The 22283-nt window shown below is 51.7% G+C and overlaps 1 protein-coding gene across 2 annotated transcripts; it reads right to left on the bottom strand.

Moving 5' to 3' along the window:
• Window positions 1-1579: 1579 nt before the first annotated feature.
• On the bottom strand, window positions 1580-20828 carry MFNG (MFNG O-fucosylpeptide 3-beta-N-acetylglucosaminyltransferase). 2 transcript variants are annotated; one of them, XM_083814987.1, is made up of 8 exons: window positions 19240-20828; window positions 14770-14818; window positions 14039-14141; window positions 13791-13944; window positions 13073-13158; window positions 11590-11755; window positions 10957-11042; window positions 1580-10108 (listed from the first exon to the last, which is right to left on the bottom strand). In XM_083814987.1, exons 1-8 carry the CDS (start codon window positions 19591-19593, stop codon window positions 10039-10041), a joined length of 1068 nt encoding a protein of 355 aa, XP_083671113.1. In that variant the 5' UTR covers window positions 19594-20828; the 3' UTR covers window positions 1580-10038. The 2 variants fall into 2 exon arrangements, with proteins under 2 accessions (XP_083671113.1, XP_083671114.1); XM_083814988.1 differs by having other exon boundaries at window positions 1580-10105; window positions 19240-20826.
• Between the last annotated feature and the right edge of the window lie 1455 nt (window positions 20829-22283).

Here is a 22283-nt window from a genome sequence, read left to right as displayed (position 1 = left end):
CCTCAGCAAGTGGAACCATGCTGTGAACTGCCCTGGAAGAAGATGCTGAAATTGCTTAGACATGCAGTCCAACAAAAAAAAAAAATTCCACATGGGCCTAGCACATGGTGTAGCCACCCTCACTGGGTGGTCCGGTCCTGAAATTCAGCTGTCTGCCAGGGAAGGAGCTAGGAAATAGCATTCTTCCCTGGCCTTGCTGAGAGTAATGCATGAAAGTAAACTGATGGCATCAAAGGTGGAGCAAGAACTGGGCTTTCCATCCCCTCAGCTTTTCACTAGACCCTGATGAAACCACTGCCTTCTCTCCCCTTTCCCCAGTCATCTAAATGTTGAGCCCCAGACAGTGTTGAGCCATCCTCTGCTCCTATTAACCCAAAGTGTTGGAAGAATCACAGGCCAAAAAAGGCTTTGTCTGGTAAAAACATAAATGTCACTTTATAAAGGACAACTCCAGCCTGACAGAAAGCCCCTTGCCTCTTCCAAACAGTTTGTGAGCTCTTCTGGATGATGTAGTGCAGCTTGGAGAGGAATGAAGGTGGAACACAACTTTCTTCCAGACCCATCCACAATCCCTGCTTGCTGTAGTCCTTTTACCTGTGGATGGGCCTGTCCAGTTTTAAAAGGCAGCAAAACAAGTGAAAGACAATGAGTAAATCCTTCCTTTCTCCTCCCTACTCAAATCCAGATGCTTACGGTGCTGGCTTGGATCCCATCCTCCATGCTATCCTGGCTAAATCCCAAGCAAAGCGGTGTCAGGCTGGGAGTTCCCTGAGATCCTGTAAATTAAAATGGCTTTCTGCAGTTGAAATTGATATCCCTTTATCCCACATTGGATCCCTTCCAAGTATCACAGAAGTCCTCAGCAGGTTTCTTCCCCTTTAGGTACTAGATCCTACCAAAAAAGTCAGTGCACGTTATAGGTATCTTGCAGCAAAGTGTTGGGGACCTTCGCTGGGGAGATCTCAGGGACATACCAGTTTGTAAAGCTCCCAAGGAGAAGCCACCCGGACTAGACTCTTAGGACAAGAGCAGAGAGATGGAAATCTGCACTGGATTACTGGACTACATCTCTCTGCAAGCTCCCTCTTTCCCTCCAGGCCTCTGTGGCCTTCTGCCCCGTTCCCATGCTGGTGGGCACAGACCGTGATGGAAGCAAAGACCAGAGCTCCTCTGAGACGTGGGATCTGCTTTTATGAGAGCCCTACGCCATCCAACCACCCATCAGCCAGTGACTCCAGCTGTCTCCCAGGCTGCCTGTATCTTTAATTCCTTCACTGCAATTGCTGTTTGCCTCCGCCACCCTAAAAGTTCTTCCTTGCATCTGCTGGAAGGTAAGGGGCAGGCTGTGAAATAGTTACGTGCCCTGCAGAGGATCCCAAGTTCCCTCAGCTGTAACAGGGCCCCCAAAAAATAAGCACCTACCAGGTATTTTGAGCTTAATCTCAACATGCAGAACTGCGTGGCACAGCCAGCTCTCTGATAAACTCACAGCGTTGTGGAAATGAGCACGGAGAAACCAACAGGAGACGGAGTGGAAAAATAATCATAATAAAAGACAGGAAAGCAGTTGAATACATACATTTGAGGGCAGCGGAGACATGAAGAGTACTGTGGAGATGCAGAGCAGGGAAAAAGAGAGCAGATGAAATGATATTCACTGAGAGCTGGCTATGGGAAAGGAAAGGGGAGGGAGAAATACAGAGGGAAGGGCACAGATGCAAGGAAAGAGAACACAGGGCAGAAGGAGAAGGGGGAAGTCAGAGAGGGAGAAGGGGAGGGATCTGGAGGGATTGCTTGATGTCAAATCTGATAGAAAAGAGGATTTATCTGCAAAAAATAACCCAGATCTAAGCTACAGTTTCAGAGCAGCTGCATGCAGAGCTGTAGCGCTGTGTATTCATTCTGAAGCGAAGAGCAAAAAAAAGGGGCTGGTGCAGGTTGTGAGCCAAGGCAGAGCCGTGCCACACCACGAGGCTGCCCGCCAGCCTGGGCCAAAACCAGGAGAAGGAGAGGCAGGGGAAGGGAAGGCGAGGCGAGGTAGGGGAAGACAAGTCAAGGCAGGACAGGACGAGGTGGATCAGGCCCATCCCTGTCCATGGTGCTGAGCTGGGGGCTGGCGCCATCCCAGGGGGTCGAGCAGTTACAAAAGCAAAGTGCTTCCCGGAGTGAGCTGAGCAGAGGGGAAAGGAACACGCCATCGGACAGATGTAAAACGTATTTTTCCTCTTCCTCGCTCTGGCCAATAATTTTGGGGCTGGACTCGCTAAGGGCAGGACTGGGTGAGTGGGAGCGAAGTGTAAGGACCAGCCATCCTACTGTCCTTTTGGTGAGGAGGTTTCTCTCCGTGGCCTTGAGGCTTAGAAAGGGCTTAGCCTGAAAAGCGATCATGAAACTACAGTCAGGTGCTCTGTATCCACAGCACCTGAAGCCCCTTCTACAGAGAACCAGGTCATTCTGCGAGATGGAAGGGCTGGAAAGGATCTGGCCTCCTCCGCCCTCAGCTCTAGTATGTGTCTCTGCCTCTTTCCCAACAGGGAAAGTTTGTGCCAGAGAACTGCGAATCAGCTGCCCCACAGAGGAGAAAGCAGTGCCCTAGAGGCCGGCAGAGTTGCTCCATGAGCATCCGCAAATCCATATTGGCACAGAGTTACAGAACAAACCTGTTTGTTCCAAAATCAACCTGGTACCACTGCTTAGCTACCGGCAACCTGGTTTTCCAATGCGACACCAATAGTCTGTACCAGAACAACATGGTTTAGTAGCTGATTGGAAGAACATCTGTCAGAAGGGTTGTAAGGTAGCTGGCCCTGCTGCAGCCCCTTGTGTTACCAGACTAATACCAATACAAACATTTCTTTTATCGTGGTTTTGGCTGGATAGAGTTAATTTTCTTCGTAGAGGCTCACACAATGCTGTGTTTTGGATTTTTAATGAAAACAGTGCTGATAACACATCAATATTTTTAGTTATTGCAGAGCAGTGCTTGCAGAGCCAAGAGCTTTGCTGCTGCTTCCACTGCCCTGCAAGTGAGGAGGCTGGGGGTGCACGAAGAGCTGGGAGGGGACAGGACCAGGGGAGCTGACCCAGACTGGCCAAAGGGTTATTCCGTACCATATGGCATCGTGCTCAGCAATAAAAGCTGGGGCAAAGAAGGAAGAATGGGAGGGACGTTGGGAATGATGGTGTTTGTCTTCCCAAGAAACCATTATGTGTGATGAGTCCTGCTTTTCTGGAAGTGGTTGAACACTTTCCGACACTGAAATCTTTCCCACACTTGCCTTGTAGCAGAAAGATGTATTTCTTCCTGCCGCAACTCTATGACAGCAAGCACAGAGTCACAATCACCCTTCTCCTGCACCATGGAAGGCCTTCGGAGGTGCAGATGCAGGGCATCAGCTGGGTCCAACTTCTCCTGTCATCAGAGCAGACCAGGGAGCCTCTATCCATCTGGGCCCACATTTCACAGGGATGTGCAAGCTGTCCCCATTCAGGAGGATGGTTAAAGCAAGGAAAATGCACCAGGAGGAGTCAGATAATCTCAGCACAGTCCCAGGCCAGCCAAGATGAACCACCAGCCTTGTGGCATCTCCCCAGGTTCAGGTCTGCTTGGCTGTGCAGTGCCCAGCAGCTGGCTGGCTGAGCAGCCGTCCCTCTCCTGTGGGCCAGAACCATGTATCTAAGTTGGAACATTATTTTCCAGTTCTAGGAAATTGGATTAAGGGTCAGAGAACACCGACTGTTATTTACCTTTGATTAAAACCAGCCCTCCTCCCTCCTGGGCTGGAGAGGCCAGTGTTGCTGTTATTTACTCTGCTGCCAAACCTGGAGTTCAATCCCTGCCCTGCAGCACTCAATAAAAGCCAAGGCAGAGGCAGGGGGGTGCACGGCAGGCAGGCGGGGGGGCTGTGTGGGTGGAAGGGGAGCGATTATCCAGGCCACTAAGTTCAGTTTGTTTCTTTGGCAGTCAGGCTCTGGCTCAGCATCACCCAGGGCCAGGGGTGCTGGAGGTGCCTGCCCTGCTTGCCCCCGTGCATCTCTCCTGGTCCTTTCCCCGCACCGCCCTCCTGCTTTCGCACAGCTCCCCATTTTGCCTTACCTCCTCCTTCTCTCCCTCATCCTCCACCTTCATTTTCCTCTCCCCACACCCCAGAGCTCTTCCTCACCTCCCTGCCTCCCCTCGCTGCCTTTTCCTCTCCCCATTCCCACCCTCTCCCCCCCACCTCCACTTTTCATTCCCTTCCTTCCCCTCCTTCCCTCTCCCCCCACCCTCCGTGCCGCTATTCCAGGACAATAGAGCAGATGGCAGGCTGTTTGTTTTAGATGTCCCTTTGGAAAAGCAGCTCAGCTGTTGAATCTGCCACTTTTTCTAAAAACAGACACCGGCCAACATTAGCTGGATGCTGGGGAAAAAGGGGAGGGGGGTGTATGAAGGGGCCCTGCTCCCCCTACCAACTGCTCCAGGACCTTGTCTGTCTGCACCCCACAGCAGGTCTTTGGGAAACTGGTCTCTGAGAGCTCAGAGAGGAGTTTTCCCTGCCTGGCACACAAAGAAAAAACATCACAAGTGGAGAGAGTTTGGCCAGCCTCTGCAGTCAGCCTCGCCCCAGCCAAAGCTCATTGCAATGTGGGAGACGTGGGGTGGTGAGGAAGGTCCAGGGTCTTTTTTTGCCTTTTTCTTTCCAGTTTTCCCCTCTTTTTATTGAACCTCTAGCTCTCAAGGGACCAATCCTCCGGCCAGTATTCATCACTTGCCAGCACGGCCATGAAGAGGACATAGATTTCCTCCCCATGTGCTTATCTTCAGCTCCTTCATGGCATTTTTGGATGGAGAAAGACCTTTCTCCCCAATCCCTGCTCCTCCCTATCCCAAATACCATCTCATCACCCCCGCTCTGATGTGGCAATACTGTCCCTTTGGTCTTGTAAGCCTTCCCCACCACGTCTCTGCTTGTTCGGGCTTAGGGGCAGCCCTGTTTCTCTCTCTGTCCATCACCAAGAACAAGCTGGCCTTGGCTCGTGACCAGGGCTGTTGGATCCTCTGCCAGTGCAAACAACAGATATTTCATGGCATTTTCTCCACGTGATGCACCAGCTGCAGGTTCTCTCTTTGCCCCACTTGTGAGGGTGGCATGGGTAAAGCAAGGTTTCAGCACAACAGCATCTCTCCCCATCCAATTTCCCTGTGCAGGTTCACTTCTTTTTCTTATGTTGCAGAAAATCGACACTGTCTTCTCTTCAAGCAGCGGCGGAAGGGTCAGGGCCATCAAATCCACACACAAAGCACTCTGTTTAATTTGTTCTCCAAATTCACCATGAATCAGATGCAGCTACCAGCAAAAACCAAGGGAGGCTTGACCGGGGAGCAGTCAGACACAACATCTGAAGAGGCTCCTTAGCCTTGCAAAATCCTGGAAGGCAATTTGAACACGAGAGAGGCAAGCAGCCCATTCTCGGGGTCTGTAATTAATCACACGCAGTTCAAACAGGGAGACAGATGAGTTCCCGGCTTTCCTGGAGTCCGAGCTGGATCAAAGAAGAGCAACAAAAAGCTCAGGCTGTCAAGGAACAGCCTTCGGGAGGCAATGCCAGCTGAGCGACAGCGGCTCAGCCCTCCTAGTGCAAGCAGCACCCTAGGAAACAGAGATTGTCCCTGCTATGCTCCCTCCTGGAGACTTCAATCTGTGATTCACCGGTACTTTGGGGCAGGGGGATTTTACCAGCTTAGACAGAGTCTACCTCTACTCGCCGTGAGGCTCGTTGCCTCTAAGCAATGCAAAGCTGTGACTGACACATTGCCCTACAGCAATAAGTCCCGTGGCTCAGTTGCACGTGGAGCCCAATGTTCGTGGAAGACAATAAAGAAAAGAGTGAGCAGTAGAGCACAGACATGGGAGTTTGTCACTATGGATACAGAAACAGGAGATTAAAGCATTTTTTTCAGGTTTGGCTGAGAAACGAGACCCAATCACCTCGCTGTAAACACGAAATTAGGGCCTGGGAGTCAAAAACAGGTGTGCAGAGCCCTGGTGGCCAGCGGTGCAAAAGGACAAGCCAGCTGTCTTGTGGGGTTGTTCAGGGAAAACAAAAGACATAAATGAGTGAAAAATGCTGTTGATCCCACCCCGGGACTGCCTGAAGAGCCTTCATTGTAAGTAAGGGCATAGGGAGACTCAAAATTAAAAGGCCAAATCCTCTGCAAGGAATTGAGCATAAATGACAGATGAAAGCACGTCAGCTTCTCATAAACAAACAAAGAAAAAGAAGAAAAAGAAGAGGTTTGGGGCCAACCAAACCAATTTTACCTCTTCCAAGGTGAAGTCCTAATCATACACACCCAGGCTGGGGGGTCAGGACCCCCTTTCCCACTCTTGCTGGGCAGCCCCCAGATCAGCACTTCCAACGCACAGCTTCGATTCCCATGTGCTCCTCCGAGGCTCCTCTTGGTGGCTCCATTCCTTCCAGTCTCTCCCCATGCCCATTTCTCACCTTTTGGCTTCTGTTTAATGAACTGTTAGTCTTTTGAAGGCTGCATCTTTAGCAAAGGAGGCCTGGGGAGAGAGCTGCGGCTGCAGCCTGGGTACAAGCTTGGTACGTCTCGGGGAGGCACAGAAATGTGTTTTCCTTCGGCGGCAGAGCTGTTAAGAGGAGTTGGCACCAGCGAGAGAAGCATTGTCTAGCATTGCTATTCTTCCCTCTCTCCCCTTCAAGCCTTTAACAACAACTGCAGTTTCCCACCTATTTCAACTAACTTCTCTTTTTCCCCTGAAGAAAGGAGAGTCATTAGCATTTTTTACACTGTCAAATAGGGGTTCCCTTATAAAAATTATTCACAGCTAAGGGGAAAGCATTTTAAAAAAAAGACATTGTTAACATGAAAGCCTCACTTAATACTTTACATTTCAAATACAGTAACTAGCTTTTTTTCCCCTCCTTCCCCTTTCTCTGAATCTTCCGTACACAGCTTAAACATCATTAATAGCATTCGTTGCTATGGTGTTGGGCAGGCTGAGGTCTCTCTACTTGAAATCCTGAACTACACTTAATGCTGTACAACAGCTGGGTCATGCCAACACCTTTGACTTTGACCCCATTTTTTTCCCCAGTAAAATCAAAAGACCATGTCTCCGTCCCTTTTAGTTCTTGGGATAGATTTTTGTACTGCAACGAGAAATGGGAATGTGAGAGAGAGAGAAAAAAAAAAAGGAAAGAAAGAAAGAAAAACACAACATTTTAATTGGCTCAGTGGAGCCTTTCCAAAAACTTTGACTGTTACATCAGAAAATCATGAAGTAGAATAAAAAAAAAGACCGACCCCTGAAAAGTTTCACATAAGATTGTTTCTCATTTTCCCAAGCAGCTAAACATTTTAATAAACTAGGAAAATGAAACTGTAAAACCACAACATCTGACAGCAAGCCCCAGGGGCAGGAACCATTCCTGAAACTAATTTTAACTCAGGTTTTAACGTTGATCAGATTTCAAGAGGAGAATGTCCCCTTAAGCTGTCTCTCTGTTCTTAGAGAAACCCTGGGTGGGGGGTTTTTTGCCAACTCTGAGAAACGATTTTCTTTCCAGCACGTTGTCGTCACAGGCATAGCAGGGCTTTTCTGTCAGTTGTTTCTCTACAGCCCAAGAGATGCCCTGCCCCAGACAGATTCTCATCTCTCCTCAGTTTCGTTATGAGACCTTTCCCACAGAAGTGGCACTGCTCCAGCAGCAAAGTCTGGTCTTAAACCCATCCCCGTGTGGCTGCTCAAGGACCCAACCCGTTTAACATCTGATCTTCAGCCATGCAAAAGGCACCAGCCCAATTCAGACCAGCTGAAGCCAGGATTCAATGCAAGCTTCCACTTTCTTCCCAGGGAAGCGAGTGTGCTGGACCAGTTTCTTCTTCCCCAGGCACCCAAATCTGATTGTGCTTTAACTGCCATCAGGACACCTACAGATAGGGCTGGCATTTTAACGCCAAGAATCAATTAACAACACAGCTGTGAACTTGAATGGGCAAAAAAGAAAACATCCAAGTAGTGTAGGTTTCTCTTGAAGACTCCTATTTCTTCTCATGGAAACATTTTTTGTCTTCTGGATAAGCTCAAACAAAATCATTCGCCCTTTGGGCGGGACTTCTTTATTCTGCAGCTACCTTCCAACGCCGGGGTTGTCTCTATTTTGAGCTCCATTTCACATAGCTGTGTGAGACAAGTGCTTTGCAGTTTTCCAGGAATGGTCAATGGCATCAAGTAGCCCCTGCCCCTGCTCAGCATGATTCTCCAGTTCAAAGGCACGTTGTGCAAGAGAAGAAAGCAGAGCTCTCTGCTGCTTCACAAGCTGGCTAATGCCCGCAAGAATGACCGGGCTGGAAAACAGCTCTGCAAACGCCTGCTTTCTTCTTCGCCAGTAATTAAAGTGCTCATTTATATCTAGGTCCCTCTTTGCTGAGGTAGAAGGTATTTCTGATGCCTTACCTTTAAGTTTTGTGCATGCTGTGTAGGGGATGCTGTTGTTTGGGGGGGTGAGGGTGGGACGGGGTGACAGGGTGACCCGTTTTTTACATGGTAGAGGCACAGCGATAGTCCCCCTTGGCTCCTCCAGCCCACCAGCAGGCTTAGTCAGATCAGCAGCATCAAAGCTGAGCAGCTCTTTGGAGAAAGGGCATTTGTTCTTTCATCCAGAGATTACAGGAATCTCTCACAGATCCCAGCAGCCTGTTTTGAAACACTCTTCAAAGAGAAATACCTGTTTGTGGTGCCACCTGCCATCTAAAACAGCCTCTTCGCCTTCCGGCTTCCCTTGCAACGCTCTCCCCCAGCCATTTATCCATGTGTACAAGGACAAAATGGTGCCAAAGTTCATTCCCCATTGAGCAGAATTGCCCAGCTTTCGTGGCAGGATCTGTGCTGAGATGAGGGCTCCCCGTAAATGTGCCAGAAAGCTCGTAACCTATTTGGGCCGGCTCCTTCTCCCTGTTACGCTCAGCAGGGACAGCAGGAAGGCAGAAAGCAGCTCTTAGCATCTGGAGGAAAGAAATGCAGAGATAAAAAGCTCTTTGCCCTGCTGTTTCCATTCCTTCATGACTTAATTTTTTTCAGTCGGGGCACAGAGAAGATTATAAAGCTGTAACCTCTAATCCGCTCCTGAGCACTCCTTCTCCATCTCTTCCTTTTTCCTCTCTTTCAGCCAGTTCTAATCCTCTATGTCTCCTCTCTCACAGGTAGGAATTGGAGTCTAATCTCAGACGACAGGTTGGTAATTAGAGCAAAAGATTATCCTGACCCCATATCAAGAAGGTAAAAAGAGAGGAATAATGCAGGGCCATCCAAGATCAAGCGTTCAATGTTGAGTAAAGGAACAACCCTCATCTCTGTCTGTCCTACTGTCTTCCCCATTCCACATCCTCTCCCTTGTCCTAGCCAAGGGGGATTCCTGATTTCTTGTATTTCCTGCCCATCTGCCCTCAGTCAGGCAAGAGCTATGCTTTTCCAGCACTCATTCAGCACAGAAATGGTCACATTTTCCATTTCTGAAGGGAGGGCAGAGTCAGAGTTCAACTAGGCAGAGACTCGGCCAAGGGGCTGTGGCTGGGAAAAGTGGGAAATGGGGAAAGCACAAGCAGATACAGAGGAAGGGGGCCTGCTCAGAGAGGCTGGAGACAAAGTACGCTTTCAGTGAACCCCTTTCTGGCACTGGGTACCCTGATCCAGGGCCTTTATGGTCCAGCAAGATGAATCCACAGCAAGGAGCAGACATCCCCATCTCCACCCAGATGCACAGCAGTCACTGCCCAGTCCTTGTTCTGCTTAGGAGATCGCACTGCTCCCATCCCTCGCAAGTATCCCAGCACAGATGGGAAGCCCATCCACATGTCCAGCCCACGTTATCTATCTTTGGCACAGATCTCTCTTGTCCCATGTCACCAGTACTCAGCAAGGACCCAAGACTGCCACAGCAAAGGGGAAGTTGGGAGCGCTGAGTTTCTTCCATGTCTCACCCCCTACAAGCACAAGATCGGCAGGACCCACTGTAGCTGATGCTTGGGCATCACCAGCCAACAGCCTGCAGGCACCAGGAGGTGTCGGGGTAGAGATGGCAGTGGAGCGATCGAAACCTGCTGGGGAAAGAGTGAAGGAAGGTCAGGTGGCAGTTTTTACTGCAGGGCAAAGCTAAAGAACGGAAGACTTCTTCCTCGTGCCACATCCCACATCAGATGCTCTCCCCGCATTACAGTGCCCGAGGACTGGTTGTTCATCTTACGATGCCTCATCTTGGCACAGCGGGGCAGCCAAGCCTCCCTCCAACACCTGAATCCCTGCTCTGGACCATGTAGCCCAAGCCCATGGCTCACCCTGATCATGGGTAGGCGAGTGGGCACTGCACCAGCCCCCACTACATGGTTCTCTGGATGCTCTTTTCATTGCCTGGTGGCTTCCTACCCCTGCTATCTCCAGCCAGAAACTTCTTACCCATGCTCCACAAATAACAACTTCAGGTTTATTCACTCAAACCAGAGAAAGTAAATCAAAGAACACTTTTGTTTGCGGTCATCCTGAAGTAAACCTTTTTCTTTTCTCCCTTCAATTTCCTCAGCAAAGCAAAGTAAAATAAAGCAGAATTTCTTCTCCTGAGTTTAGAAGAACATTTCAGTTCCTGTCCCAGAGGTAAAAGGTTAGCTTGTTCGTTCTCAGTGTGAAATAAATGGTAAAACTTTTGGCTCAGTAACTGTCCAAATAAAATGTTACGATGCTTCTTTTCTTTCCATTCATCCAAAAGGGTTTTCAAAGTCTGTAAGTGTTCACAAACATCTTGATGCTGGTGTGCTCCTCACCCAATAAGCCATGTGGCTGCAAGGTTTCTGTTCCTCACTCTAGACCACCCGCACGTCATTTAGCTGCCTCCCCTTCCCAGCCTATTGTCTGACAGCTCAAACCACAGCGTGCCCAGATCACTCATGCCCCGTACCTTGAGGGATCTTCCTGCGGTGAGAAGGGACCACCGAGTTCGATAACATTGAGCTTGTTCTCAAAGACACCGTAGCTGAGTGTGACCTGCAAAGAGATGTGGGGAGAAAGGAGCAGGGAGGGTGTGGTGGTGAGCTCAGGAGCAAGGAACTTGTTTTGGGTAAAAAAAGCTTGTGTTCTTGTTCCTTCTCTGATGGCTTGGTCTTTGCCTTCCACCTCTCCTCTCCTCTCCTCCTTCCCATAATGGTCCCCACTTGAGTCCTCTCCAAGCCCCCTACACCCCTTGTTATCTCTCCATGCAAGGAAGGCATGGTGTAAAGCCCCTTTCCCAAACAATCAGCATTTCTCCATGTCCCGGTGCCATGTTCCCCCAAGGACTTCTCCCAGTCCTCCTATCACTCCCTGTACCCATGCTCCCCACCAATGACCCCAGGCCACTGTGACTGTCAACTGTGCTGCAGGAAACCTCTGGTCCTTATTGCAAGGAACCATTTGTGGGGAAAACCTCCTCAAAAGAGCAGATGATTGACTCAATCCACCTCATGGCCACGAAATGGGCAATGTGTCTGTTAGCCCCCCTGCTCCATCTCCCCTTCCTCACACACATCTCTCTTGTTCTGTTTCCCCTGCTCACCTGCTGCGTGAGCCGGGAGGTGGGAATGAGCTGCAGGTTCTCCAGGTGGGAGTGGAAGAGCGCGTTGGACAGCAGCTGCCCACCAACTTTGCACTCGATGATGTACCCCATGGTGCAGTCATCCGGCAGGCGGATGAGCTCTGAAGTGCTCAGGAAGTTCCTGCCACTGGAAGAGAGCAGAGCTGGGTGGGTTAGGAGAAGAAGGTGGGGGATATAGGCAACCACGTCACTGAAAAGCAGAGTAAACCTTGGAACAAGGCAAGAAATCCCCAAGTCCCACCTGTAAAGACGTGGGAGTGTGTTTGCCCTTCAACCATGCCCGGCCATGCTGTCCCACCAAGTATCTGATGTTGTGCCTGATATATATCCTCAGCGAGCTGATTCAGAGAGCTGGCAGAGGCTGTGCCAGGTTAGTTTTCCAGCTGTTTGGTGAGCTGCACTGAGTCATTCAGGGGTCAGACAAGCCAGCACAAGAGAAATGGCAGGACTGCATGGCCAGGACCAGGAGGAAGAGGGAACAGGACAATCTTTCAGCTGGAATGAGCCGTTCATTGGCTTAACCCTAACGTAGCACCACAGACTTGCTTTGATGACGGGGTAAACCTAGCTTTAGGGCTCTTGTAACTGGAAGCAGCCACACGACACAAAGTGCTGTCTACTGTAACACACCTCTCAGCTAGTTCAAATGGCCTTTTAACACAGTAGTGGCAGACTTTATGACAGATTAGGTGTTTTCTGTCCATGCCACTTTAATTTTACCCTGGATCACAGACCATTATCCTGCCTGGGTCTAACACAGCACATGTATCATGGCCTTCAGCTAAACCAGCAAAAACAGGACCACCTGGTGTACATCAGATCTGTCTTTCTGGCTATGCAAAGATCTGGTTAAGGCTGGCACAGATGTTTCCTGTTGATACATGCACATATAGCCTGTGACATAACCTAGGGCATCCTGGAAAACATCTTGTAGGCTGGGCTAACACAAGACCCCGGGACCTGTTCTCCCTGTACCAAGCTGAGGAAATTACAGTGACCGGTGTAAGAGGGTTTGGGGTGGGGAAATGGAAAATTAGCTCAGGAGGGAGGCAGAGGAGATTGGAAAGAGGAAGAGTGAGGGGAGATACACAGACAGGGAAAGCACTTAGGAAAAGAGTCAGAAGAAGCTGAAATAAAAGGGAAGGAGGGTGGGGGAATAACCAAGAGCTGAAAGGAGTTGGCGAGGAGGGAGTGCGTCATCCTATGATCACATCTGCTGGCGTGCCTGCTGTTGTCTCTTTTTAATCAGGTGGGAGACCCACCCACTACATCCTTCCTCCAGTCCCACATGCTTACAGATTTGAAGCGTGTGGCACTCTGCACCCTTGCAAACATCCTTGCAAACATCACAGACACAAATCCAGATTTGATGCTGCCAGGAATCACTGTGTGTCTGTGTTCCTAATCCCCAAAGGCTCATATACCCACCGGCTGCACGGCTCACCTGGCCCAAGGCACCATCTTCCTTGCCAGCTTGCGGCTGATGCAGAACCCAGCCCCTCCTGTGGCAAACCAGAAGCGCACAGATTTCTGGAGAGAAACAGCAGAGCAAATCAATGGCAGAGGCTCAGAGGAACACCATGCTCCCTGAGATGGGAATGCTAGAAACCCAGCTTTGAAACAGAGGTAAACAGAGCCCTATTGTCACCCCAAAACTGCTACCCAGAGGGACTTGCTAGTAGTACAGCACCAATTTTGATCTCTGCACGTGGCTGGGAAGTCAGGATGAGCAAGGCTGCTAACATGGCACTCTGAGCTCAAAGAGAAAAATGAGCAAGCAGAGGTGAAGAGACCACTGGCCAAATCACATCATGCGGGGCTAAGGAAGGCTAGCTGGAAATCCAGGCTGAGCTCTGCCAGCCTGCTAGAGCAGGGCTGATCCATTTGGAGCGGCCAAGCTCCTGCAGGCAGCAGCACGTGGGCTGCCCAAGGCAGGCTGATCTCCTTGCAGATGGGTACCCAGTGGTGCAGCAGCACCATGGGACATCACTTTCCCTTCCTCGAGGTAGACTGGAGTGAGTCAACACATGCTACCACATTCAGACAGGACCGGTGTGTTCTCAGCTGATGTCTCTTGCTCCTAGGACCTTTCTCTCATCAGGGTACGGCTGATTAGCCACAGTATTAAATACAACCCACCCCTGTCCCACCCTGCAACGTACCGTCTGGTTGTTGGGCAGCGTTTCGGAGGCCCGGATGGGTCGGTTTAGGCTGGGTTTCCCCAGGTAGACATCCCGCGCTGCGGAGTAGGAGGACAGCAGCTGCAGGAGGGCCTGAGGGTTCAGATAGTTGTCGTCATCCAAATGGCAGAACCAGCTGGAGGGAGACGGGAGCGAAGACACAAGAGGATCGCAGTGAGGAGGTGCTGGCAGCCCCGTGGGGATTCCCTCACGCAGCAGCCCCAGCTCACCTCTGGCTGCTGGCCAGGAACGCGTCGAACTCGGCGGCCATCTTGCAGGAGAGGGCCAGGTGGCTGTGCTCGGTGGAGCAGCTGGTGAACACCACGTGGTCGCCTGTGGGCAGAGAGAAGGCTGGGGCTCAGGGGTGGCCCACACGGCCACGGGGAGGACCTCTGGGCAGGAGGGAAGAGGTTTGCTTGCGGACAGCTTCCTCTTGGCCCCCTGATCCAAGCCTGCCATGATGTGGGCATCTCCCACCTGCTCGCCTCTTCCCCCATCAACCCCAAACCATTCACTCCACACAAGCCTTCTCAGAGCTGTTCTAACCCAAACCATTTTGTGATTCTTATAGCTAGACTCCACCCCACAAATGGTACAATGGGGACAAGAGTTTAGCCATCAGCTCAGCACTCTACTTTCCCCTTGCCACCACTGCACCTTGCAGAGACCAGCGCCCTTATCGCCACCTCATTGTGACCCACAGACACAGAAGTCCCATCGTTCCCCCCACCTAGGAAATGAAGCCAGGAAAAAGCAAAGCATCTTGCCCAAGGCTAGGTCCCTTGCTAACTGCACTTCCACCCTGCCCATGGCCAGAGAAGGTACAGGGTAAGGTTTTCTCCCTGGGTGCTTGTACTGCGTGCCAGGAGCCAGCCATCTTGCCAGCCCCCTTCCAAAGGCCATGCAAGCTCAGAGACTGAAGGCAAGAAGAGTAAGGTGGTGATGTGGGAAAGGTGGTTACCCATTCTTCTCTTCAAGGCATCATCCTCTTCATCAGTGAAGACATACGTCTGGGGAGATGAGAAAAAGAAGTTACTGTCAGGCCTGGAGCTGGTGCTGCTCCTGGCCACCCAACCCAAGGCAGGCCTTGCTGCCATGGTCCCATGCCAGGCACCGGGCAGCAGAGGAGCAGAGGGACAGCAGCTTCCCCAGTGCTCCCCTTCCCAATTAAAGCTCTCCAAACCATCACAGGAGGTGCACACAGACCCCCACGCTGCCCCTCTTGCCCTGCTATTGCTTCATGCTGCTTCCCCCCCATGCACAGGATGGGCTTTGCAGGGGCTGCTCACTGCCCTGAGCAGGATCAGCACCTCCTTTACCACCCAACATGCCCCAGCCATCATCATCGCTACTCGTGTTGCTTTATTTTTTCTCCCTGAAGCCTTGGGAATAGGGACAAGGGGACCTTGAACACCAAGCAAAGGGTTGAGGGAGGCCTGGCTTAGGTGTCAGTTGCAGAAAAATGCATGCATTGTGGTTGAACGATGCTCGAGTTGAAAGGAGAACATCTGTTTGGGTGATAAGTGTGTACAGCCCCCTGCCGCTTGCCTGCCTCCTCCTCCTCTTCCTCCACCCCCAGGCTCTCTAATCCCCCTCTCTGCCATTATGTGGCATGTCTCCCCCTCCTCAGGGCCAGACAGGGATCAGGGCTCGGGGAGAAAAGCTTTCCTCAGGCAGAAAATGAGCTTTCATGAAATCAAAAAGGAGGCACAAGCCTTAAACAGTCTCTCCACCAGCTGCCTACAGGCTGGTTAAACAGCACCTGGGCAGGGACAAAAGGGACAAGGCAGATGGACACCAGCTCGTAGGAGCTGTCATTGCTCTGATGAGATGAGTGTCCTTCTCTCTACATCTCCCTGCATTCCCCTTGCATTTGGGTTGGGTGATGTGCCCCCGCCAGCGAGGTGTGGGAAGAGAAATGATCTGAACACGCAAGGAAGGCAGTGGAGGACCCTCAGAGACCACCCAGCTGAGCAGAGATGGCAGGATGGTCTCACAGTCTCAAATGTCTGAGCTGCAGTGACTTGGTGAATTCCCCTCCCACGGCTGATTGCAATAACTGACCGTGCACACAGTCCTACATGACCCCAGTGATAGACCTGCTTAGTTTAAGAAATTTCCAAGGTAATCAGGGGACAGGAAGCAATTAGCAAAGTTTCAAGTGAAGGAGTTGCACTGGGTCAGGCGACTGTACTCTAAGGTTCAGGCACGGCAGGCATTCGCAGTGACATGGGATTTCCCTTGCCAGCACATTTAAAGGCAGAAATTTCCACCATGACAAATAATTCATCTTAAGAAAACAGTTCTGAAACCCTTGAAACTTCCTGATGTTTTCAAAAAACAGAAATATTGTTGCTAGAAATGACTTGCTTACAGGTATAAAACCATCCAGAAATCATGTGCCTAGCCAACGTCATATCTGACTGCCTTAAAATGGGGATCTGTACCTTCTTCTAGGTTTCCTGTTTGTGAAAACACCCCAAGGCTCCCACCTTCCTCTTGATGCGAGGTGGGGAATGCTGTTTTGCAGACACCTGACGTGCTTCTGCAGGAACCCAAGGCTGAAGGAGCAGCATCACCATGGGAAACACCAGACTCTGACAGAACTGGAAGAAGGGGGCTACGAGTGTGGAGGCTGGATTGGAGAGAAGCAGCCTCTCTACCGTATCCACCTTTCTGTGCTCCACTAGACCATCTATGGGGCCATGTAGGAGCAGAGAAGATGGCTGGGTGGGAAAGGGTGGACAGAGGCGTTAGCAGTGATACAGAGCTGCTGGTGTCAAAGGGCTTGGCCTGGCAGCTCTCCATGAACACAGGTGCCCACGTCATGGATAAACACTAGATGTTGAGGCTTCCACAGCCTAAATTTGGAAACAAACAAATAAAAACTAGAAAAAGGGAATACACATCTGGAACCTGACAGTCCAGGGTCACATTAATCTCCCAGGCTATCCCTTTTCCAGGAAGAAACAGCCTCCAAAACGCAAATGCGTGAACAGGGTTAATGGTGCGTCTGGGCAGAGAAGAGATTCAAAGTCTACACTGTGTTCACAGCACTCAAAATGTGAAAAATGTTTGAGGATGGGTCATTCAAAGTTTTCATTTCCATCAGTTGGATGTTTGGCTTGCTGTAAGGAGGGGTGGTTGCTAGAATTAGTTTGTGTTACCGAACGAAATGCCATTTCAGACCAGAAATCGAGACTTATTTTCATCCAAACCATCAGGGCTAAGAGTGTCAGCCACTTCAAGATGCTGTCCAGCCTTAACAGTCATCAAAACTGACACTTCTGCTTAGGTGAAGCCTTTTCTAAGTAATGGGCCTTTCCTTGAAATGATTTCTACAGCAAGTTCCAGCGGAAAGTTTGCACTGGATTAGTTCTCAAGAGAGAGATCACGGTCTGGCTCCTGGAAGAGCACCCACCCTGTACTTCCCTTTCTCCACCTCCCACCAGCTGAACATCTTATGTTTAAACAGTGCAGCTTCAGGGGAAATCTCTCTCTGTCATTATACCCGAACAGAGTCCAACATAGAAGACTTTTAATTTGGCTCCTGTGCGATCTCTCCTAATCATAAAAGACCACAGCTGGTCCTGCCTCCTGGTGCAGTCACCTAAGCCTGGCCTTTGAGGTCTGCGTTACTTCCTCCGGGAGGACACCGTGCAGGTAACCAGCTCTGAAGCCAGGCTTGGCATCAGGAGCACAGCCAGCTGCCAAAATTTCTCCACTGGCTACCTGCAGAGAAGGACACGCTGAATCAGTCTCCAGCTGTGAGTTAGAGCCAGCAAGAGAGCAAGGTGGCAGGTCAGCCCTAGAAGACAGTTCCTGCACATCGGTGCTTCCAAGACCTGGGTTTTAAAGTCTATGTCTCTCTATAAAAATTCATCAGTAGGAGCTCTGGCAACCTGTCCATAGCCACACAACAATTAAATAACCTTTGCAAGCTGAGAGCTCTCTCTTTTTTTTTTCTTTTTTATTTTTTTTCCTGCTAAGCAAGGGTTTCTATATTGTCAATTTTTCAAAACTAACCCTTTCCCCTACCTCCAAGTACAACCCTACAGAGTTTTGCCTTTTTTTGTTTGTTTGTTTGCTTGCTTTTTAAATAAAAGAAAAAAACTTTTGTCTTTCATGTATTTCTCTTTGCCTCCCTCCCCCTCCCCTGCCCTTAAGGTCATTTAGTAAAAAAGCAGAAGAAAAAAAATTGAAAACTGGGGGGGAGGTGAGGAGGGGAAGCAGACAGGAGGGAAGGAAAGCGCTGAGCTTCCAACAGAATCTGATAACATTGGAAAAGCACTTTAAAAATGACTGACCCTCCCATTCAACCCCTCGCTTCCCATTCTCCTGCTCAGTTCGTGGAGATTTCCTATTGGGCTGGCAGCAGCACAGAAAATTCACCACCTCTTCCCAGGCTGGGACTTCATTTGTCTGTCAAAAAGAGACGGCCAGGTGAACGTGGGGAGCTGCTGTCTAATTCCTGCCATCTGCAGGATGGCCAGATGTCTGTCTGTCAATCACACGAGGAGGGCAAGGTCAGGGGCTCCTTGCAAACCTGCTCCAAAAGCCCTTTTGGCGGTGTTTGATGCCGGCGTGGGCACACGGCGTGGTTTGGCTTCTCCAAAGAGCCGTTGGGCTGAGGGCAGGAACGGGTGGGTGGAGAGGAGAAGTGCATCTGGAGGAGGAAGCAGGGTATCTCAGATGCTAAGATGGACGCGCAGGCAGGAGAGGAAGTGTGCCCGAAATAGGACACGGCTTCCTGTGACAACCGCAGCAGACCAGACGGTTGCAGCACCAGAAAGTGGAAAACCACCCTTACCCAGAAAACCCTGCCTTGCTTCAAGCGCTCTCCTACCCAAAACCTCCACCCCCGTCTACCTTCTTTGCTGAGGCCTGAACTCATCTCGTTAAACAAGGGGGAGCCTCAGCTTCAAACCTGGCAAACTCATGGCACAAGGAGGCAGAAGGCCACCATTTCAGACGGGTCCTGGAAGGCCTGCGCTCCCCATCCGGTGTGGCTGGGGCCGTCTGCGGTGTCAGTGGTTAAAGAAAATGAAAGCAAATCCCCTACACCTCAAGCCAAAAGAGTCAGGATTAGGTTAGAGGATGGCGATGCTTGCTGAGAGCACTCATCCTCGCAGCCTTCATGTGAAGAGCCCACACAGGCTTTTCAGCCTCTCTGACCACCACAACCTGGCCACCAGTGGAAGCTCTTCAGCTTCTCTGGCCACCCTTCCCCTGAACCAGGTACCAAAGCAACATTTTGCTGGGTAGCATCCACCATTCAGTATGAACAGAGGCGAGAGTTAGGGAAAACAAGGCAAAGGGTGGGACCACAGTGCCCAATTTCCCCTTCCATTGGCTTTGTCCCTCCCCACGGACACCCCGTCCCCAATCCCACCGCCAAGCACCCCTCTGCAGCCCAAATCCACACGCTCACCTGCTCTCTTGCCCGGGATATCCACGTGTCCAGGAGCAGCTCCATCCTGCTCTGGTGAAATCTCTTGGTGGTCTTCACAGCTATAAAGATGTCTCCAAGTGTCAGGTTTCCTTCGGTCCCGTATTCCTCCGGAGGTTGGATTTGCAAGTTCTTCTGCCCCCTGCCACCACCTCTCACGGCATCTTCTGAACGTGCATGCGTCCATCGCTCTGGGTTCTCCGGCATCCCCTCTCTGAGCCCTGGGGATGTTTCCCCAGATGTTTCCTGAGCCCCACGGTGCCGTACGGCGAGGAGGGCCATGCTGACCAGGAAGACTGCTGCTCCAGAGAGACCACGGATGAGCCGGCGGCCCATGGCTGACGTAACTCCACGGGAATCTGTCCACACTTCTTTAAGCCTTCTGCGGGGCAGGACGAGCCGAGAGCGAGGTACAAATAGGATGAGGCCAAGGACTGGGGTGGGTGAAGATCCGAAATCCAAAGCTACAGCAGTCCCCGAGGATAGAGATGAAGCGAGGGGAATTTCCACAGACCGAGGGGGCTTGATCACCCGGCGAGGCAGGGACGTGTGGCAGGAAAATACTCCAGGGCGACTGGTGGGTGGCTGGTACAGCTCGCCAGGAGGAAAGCGAGCATCCCTGCTCCTGGCGGACAGGATGAGGGTCCTGGGCTGGGGGTGGAGAGGGTGGAAGAGGAGATCAGAGCCATTGAGGGGGAGTCCGGACCGAAGACATCAGTTCCCCAGAAGACACCAGCCTGCGCATCCAAGCCAGGGGCTCTGTGGCGGACGTATGGGGCCGGAGCAGGGCTGTGGGAAGGGGCTGGGTGCCTTGCGAGCAGCTGGTCTGTCTGTCTGTCCACCTGCTCCCTCTGTGCAGCTCGGTCCTGCTCCTTGCCAGCCCCGGTCCCGCCTCCGGGCATGGGGCGGAGCGCCAGCCCCGGGGGAGGAAGAGGATGGAGGGTGGAGGATGGAGGGGGGCAGCCCCCGGCCTGAAAGCGGGGTTTGCCTCGCCTCACCCGCTGTGCCAAGACCCCAGGCTGGGCCCTCTCCCAGGTGGAAAGCAGCTGATGTGGGAGGACAAACCTGTTGCCTGACTGCTGGTCCTGTGAAAGCCCAGCTCCCGGAGGGGCTCCCAGCCCTATGGGGGGCCCCAAGCCTTGCACAGCCCTTCGCTGTTACTGGAGGAGGGAAGGGGGAACGGGTGCGGGTTCAGGTGAACTGTTGTTTGGAAGAAGCATGTTTTTGCACAAAATCCCCCGGCCCCAGAGCTTTCCCGTGGGCACCGCTCTGAATCCCTGCCCTTTTACCCTACCCTGCCTCCCCAAAACAGGACTCTGGGTCTCCTGCTACCCCCCCATACACCCTCTCCCTCTCCAGAGAACCCCAGACAAGTCCTGTAGGAAACTGGCACATCCAGCTCCTTCCCCCGGCACCACATCTGTCCCATGGGGGGTACGAAGAAGCAACCAGGATGGGGGGGGCTGGTTTCTGCACCCCCACCCCAGCTTCGGTGGAGAAGCGAGCGTGGGGACAGCAGGAGGACAGCGCTCTACATAAGCTGCTGAAATCAGAGCGCCTCCTGAGGGAGCTGCAAGCTGTGGGCATAGCAAAAAATAAAAATAAAAGGGAATACGACTGGGGGGGAGGGGGGGTTTGGCTCGCAGGGTGTGCCGTGTGACAAAGCCCCCCCAGTGTGCACATGCCAGATCATGGGATGTTATAAAAGAGGGGCAGGGCAGGGATCAGGGTTCCTCTGTTCCATACTCCCACCATGTGGTGGGGACACAGGGAAGACCTCCCCACATTACCAAAACCCTGTGCTCAGTTTCCCCAGGCCTCACACATGCACTTTCACCCCAGCCCTGTCCCTGGTTCCAGCCTTTTCTTTTGTAAGGAAGAAATCACCGAATCTGCTTCTGTACCCTCTTCTCATGTATTTCTCCTAGTCTACAAGCCTCCTGGACTTCCCCTGCAGCAAGAACATCTCCAGAGCATCTCCCATACCCCTTCAGAGGGTCCCTCCAGGCTTTATTTTTAGATCTGTTTGACTACTGAGGTTTTCTTACGCCAATTTGGGGCAGGGGGTTGTCATTCACCTTCAGGCTTTACATTACCGCAGAGACATGAAGCTGGCACGACCGAACCACGGCCACCACACCAAATACTGTGGTTGCTCCCATGGCTAGCCACTGCTCCAGAGCCAGAAATGACCCTCCTTGAGGATTTTGGCCTCACAGCTGCAGCCCCAGGCAGAGGTACAGGCAGCTTCCATGGCTCCTAAGCATCCTGCAGCACCTCCCCATCCCTGTCCCAGGTCTTCTGGGAGAGAAAGGGGGACACAGGTGGAAGATCCCCGAAAGAGCCCTTTGGGGGCTGCAAGCGTGGCCCAAATCAACCTTGATGGTGTTGGGCAGCAGAGCGGGTCCGACCTGACCATGTACAAACCAAAACACTCCTAAAACTAGAGGTGACCCCATGCTGCTGCAGCTCCCCTGGGACAGCGTGGAGAGGGCTGGTGACCTCCCGCGGGGACACACCTGCCACTCGGCCTCTGCCCTCCCCAGAGGGAGAAAATTTGCTCTCGGTGACTTTACAAGGGGTTCGTATAAGGCTATTACAGCTGGTAATTGATGCCCAGGGCTGCTAATTGCATTCTGCCCGTTTACCTAACCCGTGACTCATTCCTCAGAGCATGCAGCTGCCCCCCCAGGGACATAAATGAGGTGGGCTGGGCAGTGTGCAGGGCAGTGGGGGCGTAATGTTTGCCTTGGAGCCCTCTGCCCCGTTTCTCACCCGTGTCCAGGACTAGCTGGAGCTGGATTTTGAAAGCCTAGGGGGAGACGAGACGGATAAAAAGAGGACCTGAAGAAGGCTAGGAGCAGGCAAGGCAGTGCCGCCTAGCGCTTGGAGAGCCTGATAGTGCCAACCTGCCTCCCAACACCACCTTTCTTTGCCTCAGTTTCCCTCCTGAAGGAAGGCCCAGCAAAGCGTGTGGAAATGTCTGGTTTATTTTTTGGGGAGTAGCAGCTGCCCAAAGTGGGGGT

This window comes from Anser anser, assembly GCF_964211835.1.
Source record: "Anser anser genome assembly, chromosome: 1".
In the NCBI taxonomy this organism is placed as follows: Eukaryota; Metazoa; Chordata; class Aves; order Anseriformes; family Anatidae; genus Anser; species Anser anser.
Note: the sequence above shows the minus strand (reverse complement) of the source record. Positions and strands in the feature narration are given on the sequence as shown.

Coding starts and splice junctions, on each gene's coding strand:
- MFNG (XM_083814987.1), bottom strand. CDS start 19,593: ATGGGCCGCCGGCTCATCCGTGGTCTCTCTGGAGCAGCAGTCTTCCTG. Junction 14,819..19,239: donor TATCCCGGGCAAGAGAGCAG/GTGAGCGTGTGG, acceptor TCATCTCCCCAG/ACGTATGTCTTCACTGATGA. Junction 11,043..11,589: donor CCTCCCGGCTCACGCAGCAG/GTGAGCAGGGGA, acceptor ATCTCTTTGCAG/GTCACACTCAGCTACGGTGT.